General features: G+C 41.6%; 1 protein-coding gene across 2 annotated transcripts in view; it reads left to right on the forward strand.

Moving 5' to 3' along the window:
- The first annotated feature begins 32 nt into the window (after positions 1-32).
- The window catches only part of ATP6V1A (ATPase H+ transporting V1 subunit A), a 30,566-nt gene continuing 7,736 nt past the window's right edge, over positions 33-22,862 (forward strand). Inside the window, exons 1-11 of one of the 2 annotated variants that reach the window (XM_021549160.2) lie at positions 33-165; positions 12,593-12,687; positions 14,338-14,466; positions 15,910-16,124; positions 16,837-16,974; positions 17,470-17,621; positions 18,445-18,607; positions 19,789-19,897; positions 20,710-20,832; positions 20,922-21,036; positions 22,133-22,196. In XM_021549160.2, the coding sequence (XP_021404835.1) occupies positions 12,606-12,687; positions 14,338-14,466; positions 15,910-16,124; positions 16,837-16,974; positions 17,470-17,621; positions 18,445-18,607; positions 19,789-19,897; positions 20,710-20,832; positions 20,922-21,036; positions 22,133-22,196 (1,290 nt within the window). In that variant the 5' untranslated portion in view covers positions 33-165; positions 12,593-12,605. Of the gene's footprint in view, positions 166-8,990; positions 9,194-12,592; positions 12,688-14,337; positions 14,467-15,909; positions 16,125-16,836; positions 16,975-17,469; positions 17,622-18,444; positions 18,608-19,788; positions 19,898-20,709; positions 20,833-20,921; positions 21,037-22,132; positions 22,197-22,862 lie in introns of those variants that run through there. The other variant, XM_021549161.3, reaches the window with a different exon arrangement.

A 22,862-nucleotide genomic window follows, 5' to 3' on the forward strand; every position in this document is an offset into this window, starting at 1 on the left:
GGCAGGGCGGGCGAAGCTCCGCCCGGAGTCGGGCAGGGCTCGCGCCCGGCGCTTCCGGTGTGCGGCGCAGCGCATGCGCGCGGGGCCCGGCGTCAGCTGATCCAGCGCCTCCTTTGCCGCCGGCGGAGGGACTCGGGCGGATTCGGGCGCGCCGGGCCGGCCCAGGTGAGACGCCCGACCCCTCTCCCCCTGCCTCGCACCGCTGCCTCCGCCGCTCCCGAGCTGCGCCCGGGGCTGCCCTTCTCTGCGGTAAAGGAGCGGGGGGTCGGCTGTCGCCGCTCTCCGCCCCGCTCGCACCCTGCCCGGGAAGGACGCGGTCTCCCTGCGGAGCCGCTCGCAGGGGGAGCGCGGCCCCGGCGCTGCGGAGCGGCGGGAGCCGGGAGGGGGGCGGCCGGGCCGCAGGGAGCCGTGTCCCGGCGGCACGGCCCGCAGGGAGCCGGCCGTGCGCTTCCCGGCCCCGCTTCGCAGGGAGCGCAGAGCTGCAGAGCGAGGCAGCCCCTCAAGGAAAAACCGTCCGAGCGCTCGATCGAAGACACCCAGTGAGATGCTTTAGGGTTATGCCAGAATCCCTTACCGAAAAGAGACAGGGCGATAGCGGCTGGGTTCCAGCGCCAGGTCATCCCACCATCTTGAGTGGGTGGATCTGAATCTTTCGGTGCCTTGACCGCAGCGCAGCAGAGAGAGAGCAGCGCGGTTATGGAAGAGGAATTCCGCTGCGGGCTTCTCCCTGCAGCCATCCGTGGCAGAAGAACCCCCCTGTTGTTGCTTTGCAGTTGAATATCTTGGTGGCACATCAGATGTGCTTCCTATTCCTGTAGCCAGTGACAAAATTTTGCCTCAGATGAGGTGTTTCAGACATCACCCTTGGCATTCACTTAAAGGCAAGAGAAAAATCTTACACAGCTGGATTCTGGATGATATTGTTCATGTGACAGGTAGCTGTCACATTGGAGTATGTGACACTTGTGTCAGGATCCATCCATTCCGTGCAGCTGCCCAAAGTAATTTACTTTCTTAGGAGAAAGTGAAGTCTTCCTTCCTGAAATTTTACTGTCTTTTCTCATAGAATTTGCTCTTCTGCTGGGCATAAAAGCAATTTGGTGATCATTTTATTCATTGTAATGCAATACTTCAGCAAAGTACACTGGCTATTTGATCTAGCACGGTATTTTAAATGCTAATTCTGCTTGCTGAAGTGGAGAGGGGGTGGAAAAATAGGAAAACCTGCTGATAGACTGCTAGAAGTGATTTATTAGGAAGAACATGCGAAATACAAGCTGGCATTTGCAAGTGGAAGTTTGAGTAACTGAGGCAGATCTTCACTATGTTGTAAGTTGTGCTGTATTTATACTGACTTCTGCACTGTGCAGATCTGCAGCAGCTGAATGTTTGGCTTCTCTGTGCTTTCAAGGCCTTTTCAATGACCAGCAAATATAAACATGTAACAATATCTACGTTTTATTATTTTCTATGTAAGAATATGTGAAGTGAGATCAGAATCTACAGGTCTTTGAATTACCAAAAGTACTGCAGATTATTTTTGCTGTGCCTGTCAGTCTGTAATGCAAAATCCTCTGGAAAAGCTTTATTCTTTCATGTGGGGAAAAAATTAGTCTTAATTTTATGATCAGGTGGCAAAGTCTGACATTGAGAAGTACTAAATCACCATGGACATCAGCTTGAGAGAACAGGGAAGGACAAATTAAGGCAACAGTGGAAAATGGCTGCTGGCATCAGCTGACTGTTCAAAGGGGGGTTGCAGTCTTGTGTTGCAATAGTAACACAAGATCTCTGTTTCCCGTAAATACTGCCTTGTGGTTTTCCAAATCAAGAATTATTTTCTACAGGTAGTGCTAATAGGGTTGAGCCATGAGTGGTTAGTGTAGCTTCATTTTTATAGAGCATTAGCTTAAATTTAGCTTTTGTTTTGGTCTAAGTGTGTATTAACAGTTTTATGCCTCATTTGCCCTCATTTATGAAGGCTGTGGGCCTTAAGTGTCCTTCTGTTATCTAAATTTTTTTCCCAGGATGACTTCATGCATTTATCTCCCAGACTTGCATGGTGCTGGTGTTACACATTGTCATCCAAAGCTCCTATAGACCAGCAGGTTACCAGATGATTCCCCTGAAGATCCTTTTAGAGGCACTGTGCATTCCCCCTTGTGATTTCATGCCATAATGGTTGTCTTTGGGTTCTCAAGCCCTGAAAGTTCCTACTGATGGGTTTCCCTCTTGCTTTGAAATTGCATGTTTATGAGCTATGGCTGCATTCCTAATTACTCTTTTAGAAAGAGTAAAAGGATTGCAAGATAATCTCGTTGAGCTCTTTGGTTACTTTAATGTTGACCATAAAATGTTGAATGCTACGTCTGAGCAAGTAGTAATACCTCTGTTTTTTTCTCTTTTTAAGAAAACCCTACAAAATGCAAACCATGCAGCAACCCAATGCTACATTGCCTGAAATATATTCTTTTCTCCATGCTTGTTTTGTAGGTTAAAAAATAGGGGATTTCAGACTTGGAAATACTGAGGCATTGTTGAACAATGGTATCCGTATGATTTTTTTTTTTTAGGCTGGAATTTGGCCAATGAAAACAGACCATGCAGTCAACTGGAATATCATGCTCATTCATTTTTACTGAACATCTTAAAACATGTGACTTCTTTAGCCTTCCAGCTGGGCAGAGAGAAACAGGGTCCTACTCCAGCCGAAGAAGCAGAATGAATTTAAACTTTTCAGCCTTTTTTTTTTCCTACAGAATAAGCCAATAATCACCTAAATCTCCAACATGCAAAACTGGTTTTGACTGGATCTTCTGTTTGTCATTGTTGTATCTTTTATGGTATAAAAAGCTTTTTGCTTGTCTTTGATGCTCTCTCTCCACTTTTCCCTTTGTGAGTGGACAGCTAAGCTTATACCAAATTCTTGGGTTTGGTCATCTCTCATGGCATTAAGTTCTGCACTTATAAATATTTTTTGGTTGGTTACTTTATTTCATCCAAGCATTTATTTCTTCTGTGTCTGTCAAGCTCTCAAGTTCAACACTCCCATGTCTCAGAAACATTGACCTTTTTAGATACATGATTTGGTTGTTCTGACAGACTTTGCCTTCCAAGGCCTGGCTTTACTGCAATGATACAGTTACTGTGAAAACCAGTAAGATGTATATGGATAAATCCTGGAAGTCTAACAGACCCTGTTACTACCACTTAACCAAATGGCAGATGAAGACCAGTTTTAGCTGCTGAATTTATTTGCTTGCTTCATCAGCTGGACTACTCCTCTGAGCTTGTGTAATGATAAAATTCAGTGTCGCTGCTCACTCTGTTCAGAAATAATTTGTCTGACAGTGGCCCCTCTTTTAATTTTGTCATAGTTTACAACATTTTGGGGAGTCTGTTATGTTCAAATCAAAAGTAATCAGCAGGGACCAAAACTAATATGGGAAGCTGCCCCAGTTAACCAAGACTCATTGAATGGAAGAGGTAAATGAGCTAAAAAGTCTGCTGGAAATAGACCCATTGCAGATACAAATGCTTGAGAGAAGTGGTGTTCTAGAGGGTCTCTGTAATATAAAAGCCTTATCTTTGTCCTTCCTAATCAATTGAAAAGTGCTTGCTTTGTAAGGATTCTTATAACCAAGTTGAAATGTTGGTGCTCTGGTGAGTTTCAGCTGACCAGTCAGCCCAGCTGTGTTTCTGCCAGACAGTATCCCCTGAGAAAAACCAGAATGTGTGCTGTGAAGATGCTGTGTCCCATCTTTTGGCTGCTGTAAGCTGTGCTTGCTTACTGAAGTGGTTTGTGGTGGTTCATGTAGAACAGAGGTGGTTTGGATGTCTGTGATGCAGGTCTGTGTTCTGTGCCCTAAGCATGAAGAGCAGTCCTGTTGTGGTTGGGATGGCTGGGCGTGAGGAGATACAAAAAGGACATGGGAAAAGCCATAGAGAGACAGCTGTGCCTTTATGGAAACTTATTATAGTTATATAATAGTTATAAGTTATTATAGCTGGACAAAAGCTTACAGGTATTCAAGTTTTGTCTGAGAGCCTAAAGAATGACTTGCCAGTTTTTTAATACCTGAGCAAAGAAAGTGCGTCTTCCAAGAATTTCAGTTAGTGGGGCAAATGTTTGGCCCTTGTTCTTGTTACACTGTATCCTTGCTTTATTTCCCACTCTGAAAGTAAGACCTTAAAAATCAGCTCTTCAGAAAAACCCTAAGATGGTATTTCAGACTAACTGCACACTATATTGGTAAAGATGGCTAAGTAAGCAATTCTATTACATGAATTGCCTATAGATCCTTTAAATTTTAAGGGTTTTGTTATCCTGGGATAAATTTGCATGAGCTGGTAGATATTCAGACAACCACCACAATATGTAGGTTAAACAAAGGTAAAATCTAATATGTTGGAAGGCCTCTGGCTGTTCTAAAGAATCTGTAAATACTTCAGGTATTATTTTATTTGAACATAAAATTTCCAAATGGAGCTTAACTTGCTTTAAAACATAAAGATGCAGTTTTTCATTACGGAGAGTCAACCTTGACTGAATTTCCTTTTTCTGGAATCCAGTGCCAATAGTTGTGCTGTGATTCCAACCAGGTGTTTCATTATACCAAAGGTGCTATAAAAGAGTACTTCTGTCTGCTAGGGATGTTGGATCTTTCTCCAAGACTTTCATGTAGACTTACTCCTGGTTCAGCTCTTCAAACTAGCTGTCAAATACCTTGCATAATAAACTGAAGATTCCATAATATCCTAACTTTAAAGGTGACCTGAAACTTTAAACGTGTAATGATGAAATGCTTATTCCAAACTCATGCTCAGTATTTTAGCCATTACACCTGGGGATAAGGGGTTAGGCAGTAGAGTGAGGATTATAGAGGAGACACTGTGTTTTAATGAGCCCAAACAACTCATGTGATTCTGTATGTAAAACTGAGCCTGATTTAAAAATCCAGTAACAGTTGTTTTGTCTGGTGAGGTAAGATCTTCAACTCTTCAGAAGTCACTCTGCTGAACTGTAGTAAATTTTGCTGTTATAGTTGCTTACAGCTACGTATTCATTTCATTTTAATGTTTGTCATCTTAAAGGTTAGACCATCAAAAAGTACTTCAAGTATACCAGCGCCAGATACACCTGACAATTAAGTGACTTTTACTTAATAAAAGGTAGGGTAGATTTTAGTTTAGCAGTAGTGTTAGTGAGGTTAATGAAAACTGTTCATCTAGAGGAGATGACTGAGCATTGCACTGAACAGATGGCTGCAGAACTTTTCAGCTCTAGCAGCTAGATGACTGGATCAGGATAAGAAAAGGCGGTCACTGCAGAACACAGAAATTAATTTTGTATTAGTGTTCTGTAGTATGGTTTGGATTTCAGTTGTGTTAGATCTTTCTTTTGTGTGAAAGTCTACCAATCCAAAGGGCAGAATGTGTAGCAGGCTGAAAGGAATGTCAAATTTTTCACAGTAATAAAATTGTGAAGCAATGTAGCAAGAACTAAGGAGCGACTCATCAATCTCCTCCTCTGGAGAAGCCTCAGCTGAGAGGAAAGAATTGGTATGGAAAACCCTATTGTGGAAAACTAGCATATGAGTCAGTTGATGAACATTTTTTCACATGGGCAGTGTGGTTTTCTCTAGTAATAGGAGTATTTTAATGGATTTAGCTAGGATCTTTATCACTTCTAGATATAGCATGATTGCTGCCTTTGATGTTTGAAGGCTGCTTATCTACTGAGCTGATCAGATCTTCAGTGGGTCAAAGTAGTTATGCAATGAACACCTTGCCAGCCTTTCTATCTAGTTTTATTTTAGCTACTGACTTCTTAGTCTTGTTCAAACAGCTTTGTTCTAGTATTGTTCTGGGCTAACTAAAAGAATTTCCCAAGCTGCTGAATAAAAGCTTGGGTGCTTGAGTAACAACTTGTAGTGGTGGTACATCTTGCATGGGCAGACTTCACACCCTTGCTTTAGGAATATATACTTTATGTTGTATATATGTATCAAATATAAATATATTGTTACATCTTTAGCTTGTGTGCAGGACATGATGTTTATTTGAAGTATCAAACTTGTATGTATTGGCATGCCCACAGCTAAGTCCCTATCTGTTTTTAGGAAGAGGACAGTAGGAGCTTGTGGTGGACTTCATTAATTCAGTGTTGCATGGTCTCACTTTGTAGCCATCATGTGCTGCAATGACAGTGGCAGCATAATTCTCTTTCCCTGAATACACATGGATTATGTGTACGTGTGCTGAGCAAAGCAAGCTTCATTTGAGAGGGAGGAGGGGGCTTATAAGACCCCAAGGAACAAGTTATGTGAAAGATAAATAGTCTTGTAGGGTTGCACATGGATCCACAGTATGTGGCTGAGCATCACTCAGGCAGGTTCTGGATTTATCTAGAGCAGAGATGGCCTCAAACTGCCCTGTGCCAACTGAAATTGTATGAATAACTAAGTGGAAAAATGTCCCTATTGTTGAGTTTAAGAAATTCTTTCTGGCTCGGAGCTTGTAGCAGGAAGGTTGATGCTGTTCACTTTACAATGTCTGTGTCATGAGAAGGCTGAGCCACATGGTTGTGTTGAGCACAGGACATGACTCCTGCCTGGTTTCATTAGAGTGCAGATGACACGGTTGGAAGGTGTTTGATATAGCAGAGGGTTATGCTGCCATACAGAGGGATTTGGACTGGTAAAATTGGCTGACAAGAATCTCATGAAGTTTGACAAAGGGAAGTGCCAAGTCTTGCACCTGAGGCAAAATAACCACATATCCTGCTACAGGCTGAGAACTGACTAAGTGCTGAAAAGAACTGGGGGTCCCCAAGCTAGATATCAGCTGGCCATGTGCCTCTGTGGCAAAGGCAGCCAGCACTGTCCTGGGCTGTGTTTGGAAGAATCCTGCCAACAGGTTCGGGAAGGTGGTTTTTCACCTTGGCTAAACTTGATGGAAACCACATTTAGAGTGCTGTGTCTAGTTCTGGGTTCTCCAGTAGAAGAAAGACATGGCTTAGTGGTGTGCATCCAGAAAAGGGCCACAAAGACTGTTTAGCATGCAGAGGTAGGAAAAACAGATGAGAGAGCTGAGATTATATAGCCTCAGGAAGAGAAGGCTCTGAGAATCCTATTGTAGAGTATATAAACACCTGATGGGAGGGAGCAAAGATGATGGAGCCAGACTCTTCTCAAGGTACCTGCTGAAGTAACATGACACAATAGGCACAAACTGAAATACAGGGAATTCCCTTTAAACATAGGAAAACAATTTTACTGCAGGGGTGTCTGAACACTGGAACAGGTTGCCCAGAGAGTTGTAGTGGCTTCATCCTTGGAGGTAATCAAAACACATTTGGATATGGCCCTGAGCAGCCATATCAGGCTGCTTGGAGCTGGGGGTTGGAAATAGATGATTGCCAGAGGTGCCCCCCAACCTCAGTAATTCAGTTGTTTGGTGACTGAGAAATCTGGAGCAATTTCCCCTGCTGTCTTATAGTAAAATTATAACTCTGCATACTGTGAAGGAGCAGGTTTCCTGAGAATACCGTTGGGCTTCCTTTCCCAGTGACCTGTGTTAGATTTCTGGGCATGTTGTTTTTTGTGGGACAAATTCTAGATATGAAAATGCTGCCAAACTTCTGCATTTGTCTAGTAATTCAGGCACTGTATTTTTTTTTTTTAATACTTCCTCCAAATATATCATCTGTTAGAAGAGGAAGTTTAAACTGTCCTAGTTACAGGAAATCTATGGCAGTGATTTTCTGGTTATGAGGCCCTTGCAACAGATCTTCTCAGTGCAGCTGGACACTGGGATTTATGCACTGTGCCCAGAGTGTTCAGGTGAACAAGGTGCATGTCAGCAGCCTTGAGCATCACTCCAATGTGACACTAAGCTAATTGTCCAGTGTAGGTGGTGATCTTTATTATTCCGTAATGTCTAGGTTTTTACTAAGAAGAGGAGGAGATATTATTTTCTTTGGAAAACTGTTTGGCTATGTTTTACTGTTTATGCCTATTAAGCTTTCCTGGATATCAAATGAAAGGGCTTATATTCTGACTCTTATTTTTCTAGCCTTGGAAGTCAAACCACATTAGTCTGTTTCAGACACTAAAATCTATGACCTTCAAGTTAAAGTTATTTCAGCAGAATGATTCCTACCATTGATGACTTACTGATGTAATGCTGCTGCTTCCAAATGACTGATACTGTGCTCTTCTCTACAGTTGTGGTTAATGTCTAGGCTTTTGTGGCAATTTGAAGTGTTGGTAATCCTAGAATTTACAAAGATAGACTTGAGAAGTTGTGAAGACTGCAGGGAGCTCTTCAGCTTTGTGCAGGTTCTTCGGGAGAAATCACACTGCCCATCTTCTGTCCAGCATATGGGGCAGTGCCTGTCGATCTCTGAAAACAGATTCCAGCAGCTGTCACTCAGTGGCACAGCTCTCTGGGTGCTGTGTCTCTCACAGCATTGTTGAGGTGTTGGATGTTCTGCAATTGCCTTAGTGCTTCTGCTGGCCAGGGGAGGGGCTTCCGAGTGTAAGGAAGCCCCATAACACTCCTAGAAGCAATCAATACTGTTCAACCTGCTCAAGCAATTAGTATTGCAGTGTGCTCAGCGCCTCCCTGTGCAGTCTGTTGTTAAACAGTTGTTCTGTTAAGCTCTTCCAGAGCAGAGCGCACACTGACATGGCTGCATTACATCTGTTCACCTGCCTATTACACCTATTACAGGTGTAATAGACAGGTGAACAGATCCCAGCAGAAAACATGCACCTCTTTCAAGGATTTTTGTACAGTTGTATGCACCGCTCGGGACATTGGAATTCCTGGCTTTGTAGGAGGCCCTTAATGCAAATGCAGAAGCATTTTGATTTCTTCTGCTGGGTCCTGTGCGGTAGGGAGAGCAGAGATGGGAGTTCAGCTGGGCTCGAGGTGGCTGGAATTGCTATTGCGGCATTCCTCGGTGCTGGTGGGAGAGGGAGAGAGAGACTGATGACTCATCAAGTCAGGTGGTTGTGCCTCTGCTGTGTGTCAGAAATTTCGTTCCCCTCTGCAGCAGCTTTCTCATCCCTCTGTGTAGGGGCACTAGAAGGACGAATATTTCACAAGTGGTGATGCTTCACTGCTGAATTCTAGCTTTTGAATTGGGCCTGTGGGTTTTTGGTACTCCCTGCTTCTGCAAAATAAGGTAAGGAACTGTGTTTATGTGATAAAATTGTCATCAATTTTCTTCCTTGCTGCGAGAAGGCTCCTTCTAAAAATCTCACTGGAGTCTGAATTTGGAAAAACTCTTTGTGTTAAGGCAATTTGTTGTGTAAATTCTGCGTCTGATCAAATGTTAGATGCAAAACCCAGGAACAGTGAAGCAAAACGGGTTTCTCTAACATAGAGAGCAGGGCAGTTACATTTTTGGGGCTACTGTGTAACCAGATTACTGTTCTGGGGAGAAACCAAGATAGAAAGCTCAGGTTATAGGCTCTTTCATGTTTAATTAGGACTTGAAAATCAGTGTAATAAATCACCTATTAGTCAGAGAAGGTTCTGCTGCAAGCAGTATTTTGATTTCTGGCACTATTAATCAGAATATGACTGTTAGAGCTTAAGAACATGTTTGAAATCAATTGGTGAACTGTTTTAGATAAGGAAGATCAAAATTGTAAAGCATACAAGATGCATCTTTACTCATAAGGGAATTAAAAATAAGCTAATATCCTATATAGGTGTGCTAGTGGACTTTTGTAGGAGGGAATTGCATATAGTGCCTAATATCTTGTGTTGGCAAGAGGCCTTTCAAAGGCCTCGGGCCTCTGAAATTTCTGAAGATTTCTGAAATGGTCAGCTACCATTTTTTCTAGGGTACATATATGCTTTAGGGAATTTCATTTTTTTTTGAGTACTGGCAATGAAAGCATCTAACAAGGTAGGAAGGTAAGGCAGCATTTTGGCCCTCAAGGACTTTTCCATATAAATTGAAAATCTGTAGTGCTAGTATACAAACACAAGAAAATGATGCAGTGATAAATAACAGCTTTTCTTCTTTTTTTTTTTTTTTTTCCCTTAATTTGTATTTAGTGTTAAGACATATGTAGCCCCTTAAAAAAGAGGTAAGCCTGGCTGGGTGGGCACTGGCTTTGTGTAGACTGCAATTTGGAGGAATAGTGGAGGTAAAACACAGGTGAGAACGAATCCTTCTTTTACACTTGAAATATCTAATAGGTTTGTGTTTAAAAGCTGTTAGGGTAGATGCTAGAGATCATGGTAGACAGGGTTTATGAGAATGTTGCTAGGTGGTCTAGTGGAGGAATTCCCTGCTCTTTTACTTGGCTTGGCCAGTAATTTGGAAAGGTGGCTGTAGGAAGAGAGAGGAGCAGAACAGCCACAGGAACAGGAGAGGCAAGTGCTGGCTGTCAGGATGTTGCCATTTAACTGCAGAATGGCTGTTCTGAGGTTCTTACTTGCCTCCCTAAAAGGTGAACAGTCACTTCAAGCAGGTTTTGATTATGAAGAAAAGCTAATTTAAAGAAACTGGCCCAGTGTTCCTGCTTTTCCTTGCCTTTGTAATTTGACTCTTTCATATGGGACGTTGTCTAATTGCCAAGCTGTGTCACTAATTCAGTTATGAGAATGTGGTTTAACTCTGCTGTGCTCTTGGAGATGTTGATTGTAGGACACTGGATGTTGTTCTGTATGGTATATTGAAGTACATATTTAATTTGTATTTATAAGAACAGCTGCTTCATTTGGTATGAACAGCAATTGTGCTTGCTTGAGTTTTAGTTGTTAAAAGCAAAAAAGATGAGATAGTTGTGTTAGTCAGATCAGAACCAGCTCATACCAGCTGCTCAGGAACTGCAGATTGCTTTGCAAGGACTTCCCCTCTGCCATTTGTCAGGGGAGGCATTTGAGAAAAAAAGCAGTAAAATTAAAATTATCTCCTGGGTCTAAACACCTGGAAGTGTGAAGGATAACCTATGGCTATAGAGGATAGAGTGATCTAATGGATATCTGGCTTAGCCTTTGGGCTCAAAACCCATTAGCAGGTCTGCTCCAAGCTGGTGGTGACTGAGCCATGATCAGCTGTTGTGGTGGCTGCTGTGAAATAAATCAGTGGCAGCCATGATACACTGACAGAGACATGGAGCCTGGGAGAAGCTATTCCTTCAGGATGAACAAGAGTTTGGAATCATAGGAGATCTTTTTCTTAAGGAGCAGTGCCATCAATTTGAAATTTATAGATCAGTAATGAGGCTGAGGGGCAGAGGACTTGTATTGTTGTATTAAAAAGCTGGAAAATAGTTGTAGGATTTCAAGAATAGAGAAGTCAGCTACTGCTCCCAAAGAATAGGCAAAAATGTATCCTTGAATTGTAGTGGAAAGGGTAGCAATGGAGTTATCTTGCTTATTGTACATGGGGCAGGTTTTTAAGCCTGAGTATGCCTTTGTATTTGCTGCCTTGTGGAAGAGTTAGAGTAGGCTGCTCTCAAAGACTTGAGTGTGAGTGTCAACAGATATCTCCCAGTTCATGTCACCGAACCAGGGGCCTTGCTGCTGATTAGCACAGGAGAGTTCTGTGCTGGAGCTGCCATAGCTCACCTTTCACCAGTGCTGTGTCCTAAGGGTGTCTGTACAGCTACGAGTGTCTTCCTAAGAGGGAAGAATGTGGCCTTACAGTTCTCCAAGACCCGTCAGTTTCCAAGGTAACACACAGCATGAGAAGGGCTCACAAAGCAAAACCATGAAATCCTCTGATCCGCCCCGGAAGCAGGACAGCCCAACTGTCAGGCACAGGACAAACAGGGATGGAGGAAGTCTGCTGATAAAACAGCTTTTCCAGGGCCAGTTGTTTAGACTTGCTAAACAGTTAACTGGCAAGAGATGGCAGCCAGTTGTTTATCTGTTGCAAGCTGAAGCTTTTGACCATTTTTCAGCACAATTCTTCTGTAATGCTCTGTGGGTTTCACTGAGAGCAAAGACTGGGTAGTATGTAGCAATGAGACACAGAAAGGATTCACATGTTTGTGTGCTGGTGCTTCTGAAAATCTGTGTTTCTTCCTCTATATAGTCTGATTCAACACCTTAAGATTGCAAAAATTGAATTTTCACAATTAATATTTGTAGTATTGCATTTTAGAGACTAGTGGCAGTAAAGCAGACCCAGAACATTCTCTTGCTCACTAAGAATCATGGAAGACTCCATATTTTGAAGGAGGGTAATGAGATGTGGAATACAAAAGAGATTTTCTCTTATTTAAATATCCTATTACCAAGCTTTAAAAACAGTGTAACAGTGTTAGGACATTGTTGCACTGCATCTTTTTCATTCAGTAGCATTCTGTGGAGCGTGTTATGGAGTGATATTCTACCCCTGTGTTCCTCAATAAGAAATCTCAGATCTTGTGTTTGTTTAAATCAGTTACCTTTTCACTTTTTACAGCTTTAAAATCAGTTGAAAGTGCTTAAGGCTAAAGTGCTTCATGCTATGAGTTCAGAGTTCTTTTTAACTGAAAGTAAATGAGAGCAGAGGGAAGAGGAAGAACTTAGTACATGTGTGTGTTCTTCAAGACTGACTCTTTTGTCTTTTGTTCAGTTGAACAGGCAAAATGGACTTCTCCAAACTCCCCAAAATTCGTGATGAGGACAGAGAGGCTTTTGTTGGCTATGTTTATGGAGTCTCAGGACCTGGTAAGTATTATTTTGTAAAGGAAGTCCATACATTTTGTTTTATCTAGGATTTTGTTAATCTTCACTTGAAAGCAGAGAAGTATAAAAGAGCTCTGGGTGATGTTTTTCATCTTTTTTTTTTTTTTTTTTTTTTTTGTGGGGGACTTCAAGAAGTAGCACTGATTTGTAGTCTCACAAACTATTAAAAAACTGCTAAAAAGGTGTTACTATTAATTAACCGTTTTTAAAAATTTAATGAGTGGAAGCAGGCAGTTGAATAAAAAACCAATAATAGTAACAAAAGGTAAGCTTCCTATATGAGAAAAAGCCCCTTGGTTGGAAATCTGCAGGACCCAGGGTGCTAAGCTTCTCTAAAAGGGTGTGGAATAAATAGTCTGTTCTCACTGAAAGTTTGTTCCTGTGCTTTCTGAGATCCTCAGTCCCTGTCAGTGTCAAGCTGTACTGTTTACTGCACCATGGGCTAGGGGAGCTCAGCAAGGAGCCACAAGACTCAGGCAAGGTGATAGAATGTGGCAATAGTGCAGCTGGGAGAAGGAGGACTCCTCCTTCATCTTTATCAGCTGAAATAGTTTAGGCTCTAATAGGAACAGCTTTTGAATACATGCAGACTCTACTGGCTTTTCTGCTCCCCCTGCATTCTCTTCAAGAGCTGAAGGAAAGGATGAGAATATGAGAACAGAAGACAGCAAGTATTTTTGTTAATGCAATGTGTTTGATGAATAAGAAATTCCCTACCTAAATAGGCACAAGTTTTTTCACTGCAAATTCTGTAACTGCAGAGGTGGTACTTAAAAACAATTTTACACTGACACAGTATCCTTTCCCAAGAAGTGGAACATGTGTTTTTCTGTAAATATGTGAATCTTACATGCATTACTCTGATCACAGTATGCAAGATATAATAGATTTTGTTCTAAAGCAGCCAGGACTCCATATATGACCTGTTGAAATCTAACTCAAAGCAGCATGAAGTTTCAGGCCCAAAACATTCTGCGCAACAATCTTCATCTGTTGAAAGTTCATTTAAGTGCCCTAAGATAGACATTGCTTTTCTACAAAATAAAGCAAAAAATAGTGTTTTCTTTAAAGCTTTCTAAGCATCACTTTAGATGCAAGGGTATTTAGCAGGTGCCTTGGCTTGATCTATCCATGTTTATGCCAGCATCCAGACGCTACCAAGGTAAACAGAAAATGCTGGCCCCCAACCAAAGGTTTATGTAACTACCAGGCATTGGGTGAGTTCTGGCATTTTCTTGTGTGTTTTAACTCAGTCAGATGAGAATATGGGCCAGCTCACTGCAAGGGAGAAGTACCTATAAAACTTGTTTGTCAAAGTTTACAGCATCTCACACCCTCAACGTTTGCAATCTGTCAAGACAGATAAGAGAAATTATGGCCTGAATTGTCCTGTGAAATGCTACATTCTCATAGTGTCCTCTTATTCTGGATAAAGGACAGAGTGAAAACTGTAGGAAAACTTATTCTTTTAACTTTTAAACTGGAAATATCAGGAGTTGTGTCATCCTTTTTTGAAGTCAAGAGCATGTCTGATATGGGTGAATACCAGGTTTATGCTGTGCAGTTGTTACAGATGGGTACATTTCCTGAGCTGCAGGAAAAATAACTCGCCTGTGTGCCTGTCTTTTGCAGTGGTCACAGCCTGCAACATGGCAGGTGCTGCCATGTATGAGCTGGTACGAGTGGGACACAGCGAACTGGTGGGGGAGATCATCCGGCTGGAAGGGGATCTGGCCACTGTCCAGGTGTATGAGGAAACTTGTATCCTTTCCACTGCTCCCTCTGGGCTGCCAGATACTTTGGATTCTGGCAGGACATCTGTTCTGCATGTGTTTTGTAAGTTTTGATGGTTTTGAGGTGAATCTTACTTTGTGTGGCTATGTAGCGAGGACACTTTCTTTGACTGGAAATCAAAGTGTATCTTAGAATTCAAGTGCATTTTAATGCCTCTTTGTTAAGGCAGTTGACAAGTGTCAACCATAAATTGCAAGACTAAGCAATATTTGATGCATCTTTTTCTTTGCTTTTGATAACTGTATAATGCTTAAATAAGAAATGTGAAGTGGGCAGGATGCCTTTTTCTGGACAGAGTATTTTGCCAAGCATAATAGATTACACCTTTTCTTCTGCAGTAGGCTTACAGTATCTTGGTCCAACTATGATGCAGCATATATTCTAAAAGCTAGGCAATTTAAAATGTATTTTTTATTACATATATATATATATGAGAGAATGTCAGAAAAGAAGTCATAAAACTTGAAGCCAGGCCTCTTTCCCCATCCCAAGGGGGCTGTGTGTAGTTGTAGAGCCTAGGAAAAAGGCTCTGCTGGCTCCCAAAGCTTGGTTCTGAGGAGCTTGCTGGCAGACTGCTGACTAGGTCCTGTCTCTGCCTAATAATCTATCATTTTAGATGGCATCATTGTAACAGTATCAAGTAGCTTTCCATCAGTACAAGGAGCAAGTTTGAGTATAGTTTACTTTTAATGTCCTCTTGAGAGGAAACTTGGTCATAGGCCTCACCAAAGTCAACTTGTATTAAACTGAGTTTGTCTAAGTTTTGGAGGTTTCTTTTGTATTCTAGCAGGCCCTTCTGCCAAGGTGTTGGCCCTTTGCAGAGAAAAGTCCACTGTGCATCTTTGGAGCTTAAGTAGTGCACAGACCTGACAACTTGATACAAGATGGGAGGACAATAGTGCTAGTCTTAGACAAAGTCCTTTTAAAATTAGGCTGCTGTTGAAAAAAGCTCTGCAAAGCTCAAGATCAAAAGAGTTGTGCTCTCTAAACAAATTCTGAAGTGAAAAATGCCTTATTTCATTACATTATCTGACTTAAACAGCCTAATCTGTTTTCTAGGTTTGAAGATGTAAGAAATGTGTGATGTTTTGTCATCTCACTGCCTGGCACTCCAGTGAACTCATCCGTATTAGTTGACATTAGTTGCCAACAACAGTTGACTTGAATACATGATCATAAAGTAGAATATTTGTCACTACTTTGCCTCTCTAGAGGATGGTGAACTTTGCTGTTTGAGCAAATTCAGAATTTAGTATAAAGCCTACATGCTTCTCAAATGGTGATGTGTAACATTGGAATAGTATTGTCTTAAAGTCAGAAAAGGAGTTTGAGAGTATGAAGTGAGCCTCATGACTTCTGCCTGGTTTCTTTCCCTTGTTCTGGGTGAACTTTTCCTCAGCAAATCTTTAGCTGGTGTCTCTGTAGGAGATCCTGTTCTCCGTACTGGGAAGCCCCTATCCGTGGAACTGGGGCCTGGCATAATGGGAGCTATTTTTGATGGTATCCAGAGACCTCTCTCAGACATCAGCACACTGACCAAAAGTATCTATATCCCTAGAGGTGTCAACGTGTCAGCTTTGAGCCGAGATGTCAAATGGGACTTCACACCTTCCAAAAATCTGCGGGTAGGTTCTGACAATCCTGGGTTTCCCTCTTGCTCCTCTACCCCAGAGCTTAGGTCTGGAGCAGTGTGCTAAGTCTGTGACTGCTGGGACCTGTGGTTAATACTGCATTTATTGAAGTTTGCAAGAAGGAGTGCTAGGAGTTGGTAGTGATGTATGAGACTGGATGGGGATCACCAAAACTTACTTGATACAACTTATGGTGTGTTGCTGCTGCATATGAGAAATTTACAGAGTTTTGATGTATTTACCAAACCATAGAGAAACTTGTGCAATTGCAGTAAGCGTTAGCAGGAGCAGGTGTTACCTGAGCTAAAAGAATGACTGCAGCATACATTTTGCAAATGGTGAAGGTAGCCTTAGAGCTGGAAAATGTCATGGCTTTAGCCCTTTGCAGCATCTTTTTTCCAACCCTGCAGGTTAGCATATTTTATCCTTTCTCAGCACATTAGGTTGAGAGGTGGAAAAGAAATGAGGAAAATTTCTTTTGTCTGTTAATAATTGCTCCTGTCTGAGCCTTGAAAGGCACTTCAGCATAGGCAGTGTTGCTAGCAATGCTGTTGGAGTAATGAGTTATGTAAATGAGCTACTGTGCTGTAACAAGGAATTTTAAAAGGGGTAATCACAGTGCTAGACTTAATAGCTGTAGTATTTTTTACAGTTTGTTGAGGTTCTTTTTTAAGAGTTATTACTAATAGACCTGTTCTGATTTTAGGTTGGCAGCCACATCACTGGTGGAGATATTTATGGTGTGGTGAATGAAAACTCCCTGATCAAACATAAAATCATGCTGCCCCCACGGAATAGGGGTACAGTTACATACATTGCTCCTCCAGGAAACTATGACACTTCAGTAAGTCTCTGAAGCAGCAGTTGCTGGTATATTTCATGTCTCTTTTACAAGGTTGATGTACTCTTTCTGTTCTGCATGAGGCCAACTAAAGTGTTTCATGCACAAGGTATCTGAGTTAATGATCACTTCTGCTACCCTGCCTGCAGGGGTTGCATTATTATTTTGTGCAGCTATTTTCTATGTATATGGTTTCCCAATGGCACTTCACTGTGCCATGTTTGATGACCTCTGTGAGGATCTGCAATATTTTATGAATATGTAAAATTCACTTGCTCTTCAAAAGCATATTTTTAATGTATGCTGTATCTTGCTCTGTTTTCCCCCAATAGACTTGTAAATATGAGAAAGAGCCTTCCCTCAGGAGGTGATGATTGCACGTTGACGTTCTAAGAGCTCTGTGGTGTTACCAAAGGCCTGTGCAGAGCAGTTAAATTGAGACTTTATGTGCTGGTCCAGCGGGCAGCTGTTTGCTTACTTCACTTGTCTTTCTGTTAGGATGTTGTGTTAGAGCTGGAGTTTGAAGGTGTAAAGGAGAAGTTCACCATGGTGCAGGTGTGGCCTGTACGCCAAGTCCGTCCTGTTACTGAGAAGTTACCAGCCAATCATCCTTTATTAACTGGCCAACGAGTCCTGGATGCCCTCTTCCCGTAAGTACTTTTATTTTCTACTGTGCAAGAAATCTCTCTCTTAGGGTGAAGCAGAGGGAAGAGGCCTTAGCGCATTAGGTTTTTTTAAAGGTAAGCTTTCACCATGTGTCACAGCATAATCTTAAAAAAATATTTAGCTGAACTTCTTGTATTTATTTGGCAGGTGAACCCACTAGTGGAAAAAGGAAGTTTAACAAAAGGAAGTTTAACTGTTCTAGTGCATTAATCTAGAAAAAACTGGACATGCATAAACTTAATGTAACCACGTCACATCTGCAGAAAGACTAGAACTTTCAAGCTTGCTATCTTCATTTGGATGCATGAGTAGGATACCTTTCCATGGTCTTGAGGATGTGTAGTTTCCAATGATTTTGAGGTTGCCACTTAGGAAAACTGTTGCACTTTACTGTAACACAAACTGCTCATTTAAGCAGCGAACTTCTAAGACACTGAATTTAGTTATTTTAGTCCTGAAATATTGTGCTGCTTATTCTATAACGCACAGCTAAGTACAGTTGTTCTTTTCTTAGCATTTCCATTCCATTACTGCTTCCAGCTGTGAAAACTGCTATGTCTCAAGCCCAGAAGTCATGCTGTTGTATCAGCATAAGTCACATACTTCAAGGACAGGAGAAGAAAAGGGTGATTTGATCCTTCAGTTTTTTGGTGTAGTGAAATACCGCTGTGTTTCTCACCTAGATCACTGAATGTGACTCCTGTCATTCTGCTTTTGATGAGGGAGTTCTAGTGGAAAATACATTCTAAGATGGGAAAGAGCTGTTTTTTACTTCCTTGCAAATCAGAGTCCTTTTTCTTTACTCAGGTGTGTACAAGGGGGTACAACAGCGATTCCTGGGGCATTTGGTTGTGGAAAGACTGTGATCTCACAGTCTCTTTCAAAGTACTCCAACAGTGATGTCATCATTTATGTAGGCTGTGGAGAACGAGGAAATGAAATGTCTGAAGTACTGAGAGATTTCCCTGAGGTTAGTATGGAGATTTCATGGAGAGTAAACCTTTCCTGGGAAGACTTGCTATCACACTGGTACTGTAACCATGTAATATCTACATGTTGGTAGAATGACTTGAAAAGATCATCCTGCCTGACACGAAGCTCTGGCAAAAACCCCATTTGGCTTGTTCAAGAGTTATTTCAGTGGCCCCTCACTAAACATCTGGACTAGTTTTCAGGTGTACCTTCTAAGTTGTTTAAAATAAAGCCAGAATGAATGTGAGAGAAGAATTTAGCACAGTTTTAAGTATCTCACCTGTCATTGGTCACGTCTCTTAACTTGACCGTGCATAGAAAATGCAGCATCCATTTACAAGTTGCAGGGTGGTGATACAGTTACTAGAATTAGTTTGGCATGTTAAGCTTTGGCATACCTTTTGAATGAAGTAGAAAGTACCTTGTTAATAAAACTAAAACAAAACAAAAAACCCCAACTACAACCAGGCAACAGATTTACCAATCCTTGTACCTGTTACTGTGTTTTAGTGAAGTTGTTGTGCCAGGGTCAGCTAGTATGAGCTGTCAGGTAGAAACTTCACTGTCAGAAATAAGGGCTAAAAGGTGTGTTCATTGGTGACAAGGTGGGAGAGTCAAGCTGAGGTAGCCTTGAAGAAGGTAAAACCCAGGGTATTCATAAATGGAATTCTACACAAATATCAGGAAGTTCATTCTGTTGTTCAGCTGCTTGTAAGGCTTCACTGAGGTTAAAAATGTGCTTTTATGTCCAGTTGTCAAATACTAACTTGGCTTCTTGTATATGGGGGAAAAAACCTCTCTGATGCATAATGACCTTATGACAACAGGCTAAGAATTTTTAGCTCTTTCAGCCTGGACATCTGAGAGAGGACAATGGGCTTCCTTGTGCAGTGGGTTTGTCATTACTTATTTGAATGGGATCAACAGGGATTTGACAGTTGCAGAAAATGAGGTGAGGCTGAAGCATGTACACTAAAAAATTAAGCTGTGTGCAGTCTGAAAGACAAACCAGCATGTCCTAAAATTTTGATCTCATCTCTGCTCTTGGTAGAATAGCTGTGAGGAGAGTATCCTGACGCAAGGCAAGTAAAACAGTAAAAAAAACCCAAGCAGCAAATAATTAACAAAAGAACTTGCTACTGTTACAGTTTGGGTGTTTTTCCCTTTCTTGCATTTTAGTTAACAATGGAAGTTGATGGCAAGGTAGAAAGCATCATGAAGAGAACAGCTCTGGTAGCAAATACTTCCAACATGCCTGTGGCTGCCAGAGAAGCCTCCATCTATACTGGTAAGATTTATAAGAGGATAGAGAAAGTTGTCTGAATAAAGCAAGTCATCATACTCGAGCATTTTCAGTTCCTGGGATGACCATATCTAGAAGCCTGTCTAATTTCAGAAGTAAACCCTTTCAGACCTTGCCTGCACCAAGTCTTAGTATCTTAATTGAATCTGACTTGCTTGCATATAATTGCCATTTCTGAATATTGAGTAAATTTTGTTTATATGGTAATTTACTGTGCCAGGACTTGTGTAGGTTTTCTGCATGTGTTAATTCTTTAGGCTTTAGGTTTTGACTAGCTTTCTGCTGACAAGTACAGCCACTTAATGGACAGGAATAGTATTCTTCAAGTTGGCAGATTAATCTTTCTTTTGCAGCCTCTTAAAGGCTTTTTTTAAGTTCTTCTTTATAAACAGTTGTCAGATAATTCAAATAAAACACGACTTTTTCTCACTCTTGTATTCTGGTGGTTTGAAAGGGAAGGAGACATTTTACAGTAAGAGGAGTCTTTGTTCATGATTTCAGTGAGAGAAAGAGTAGCATCAGTGACATTGCAGTGTCTCTTCAAAGAAATACATGTGAATGTAAGATGAATCTGAGTGGTTCATAAACAAAAATGAGGTGAGTGAGAAGAAATAAACAGCAACAGCAAAAAAAAAAAAGACAGTGGAGACAAAAGCAGGAAGAAAGAGTTACTTCTGTTGTCTATTTTCATCAAAATGTAAACTCAAATAATTTAGTTTATTTACATACTTATGATGATATATAAGCATAGAATTCCTTTCTGCACTGTATCCTGCAGCACCCTGTTTTTGTTACAGGAATTACCCTGTCTGAGTATTTCCGGGATATGGGCTACCATGTCAGTATGATGGCAGACTCTACTTCCCGATGGGCTGAGGCCCTCAGGGAAATCTCAGGGCGACTGGCTGAAATGCCAGCTGGTGAGTAGTCTTTCCTCGGTCTAGTCTTGTAAATGCAGCCCTTCAAACTCGGAGCCTTTGACTGAATCTCTGTGTGTTGGTGTTTGCAGACAGTGGTTATCCAGCCTACCTCGGTGCCCGTCTGGCCTCTTTCTACGAGCGAGCCGGGAGAGTGAAGTGTCTGGGAAATCCTGAGAGGGAAGGCAGCGTCAGCATTGTTGGAGCGTGAGTGTTGCATTGCTTTGCCTATGTACCAGCTGCACTTCTTCCTCACTGTTTTGTAGGACACTTTTTTCCTTTTTTCAGAAAAAAAGGTCTCATTGCTCTGTGCAACTGCAGAACTTAAAAATATGGGAGTAAGTAGGTAGATACTTAGTCTCGGTTCACCCAGAACTGCTGCTAAATTGTTCATGGGGGCATAAGGAATCAATGTGGACAGGTAGCTCTGTGGAGTCACAGGAACAGCAATCGGATCAAGTGGCTCAGGCAAGAATGTCATTAGAGCTCTCTGAAAAGTATGTCAAACCATGCTCAGAGCAGGAAAAAAGGGGCAGTTAGAGCAGCAGAATGTGCACTTGGGGGCATAATGAATCATGACTCTCGTGCTCAAATAGAGTAGAATTCCACGGAGCAGTGTGTCTCAGGCTGTGATGTGCTGTGAGAAACATGTTGTCCGCAGGCATTCTCCCAGGTATACTGGTTTGTGTATCATACCCTGGGCAAAATGGATACCCTGTGTTTTCAGGAGGGCCCCTGGCATCTGCAAGAACACCCAGAGCTGATTTTTTGCTCTGCTTAGTTCTGCTGTTCACAACATACATACATAAGGGCTTTCTGCTTTTGAGATTGGAAGACTATTTTTTTATCTCTAGGAAGGCATGTATTGGAATGTCAAGCAGAAATGAAGTAGTTACTGTATAGGTGAATATCAAAAATAATTTCAAATTAGCATATTGTTTTCTGTAAAATCACTGCACTGTGTATTCATGATGTTCTATTGGCACTCTTGCTGAATCTGTTCCAATTGAAACAGGTTTGATGATCCAAGCTGGAGTCACTACCTGGAACTAATGTGACTGAAATTACACCTTAATACTGTCAATCAGTCACTGATGTAACTATTTCATGGTATGCTTGATATTACCCTGTGTGGGTATGCATCAAGCACTTTGTGCAAACATATTGCCATCTGTTATTTACTTGAAATCATGTTGATTTTTCTGGTTTCTCTGCACTGAGCTGTACAGTCAGTCATATATGTTCAGTACTTCAGTTCGAACTGTGAAAGCAACTCTGATAATCTTTATCTCTTCCTGCTCAGTGTCTCTCCCCCAGGTGGTGACTTCTCTGATCCTGTCACATCTGCTACCCTGGGCATTGTCCAGGTAAGTCCCACAATGTTGCAGCTCTTCTGTCCACTTTGTTTTACTCCAAATGGTTGTACTTCAGCACGTTTGTGCCAGTGGCTTGGGGAGAGAGCTTTGAATTGACACAGGCAGCATTGTAGGGTGTTTTGGAAAATGTTCTAACACTGTGAAAGGCGACCTTGTGAGATGGTCTCAAACGGATGTGTTTGAGATCCCTTTGGAAGAGGGAGTGAAGGCAGCAATTCCTTCCAACACTGCCTGTTCAGGGCTATCTGTGTGCTTTCTAAGTGCTGCCTATTGAGCTGCACTGCAAATGCATCTGTTCCAAGTGAGATGGAAAGCAGACCACTCTAAATATATGTGCATTGAAACCACAAAAAGTCCTCAGAGAAGCTGACTGGGAGTGTCTTGCAACTGTTTGCAATTTTGGGAAAAGCAGTTACATCTATTTGGTCTCCACTTTACATAGACTCCAATATTGACATTGCTATGGCTAGCTGCTCCCTCATGAGCAGTCTCAAGCTGAATAAATCTGAACTCAGTTTAGAAGTTGCATCATTTTTTGAGAAGTGTTATTTGAATGTCACTGCTATAGTTAACAGGCTTCCAGGCTTCCATTTGTGAAGCCTTTGCCATACTGCATTAACTCCAACTTGCTTGACTTGCTCTCTATTTTTTTTTAAT

This window comes from Lonchura striata, chromosome 2 (genome assembly GCF_046129695.1).
Source record: "Lonchura striata isolate bLonStr1 chromosome 2, bLonStr1.mat, whole genome shotgun sequence".
Lineage (NCBI taxonomy): Eukaryota > Metazoa > Chordata > Aves > Passeriformes > Estrildidae > Lonchura > Lonchura striata.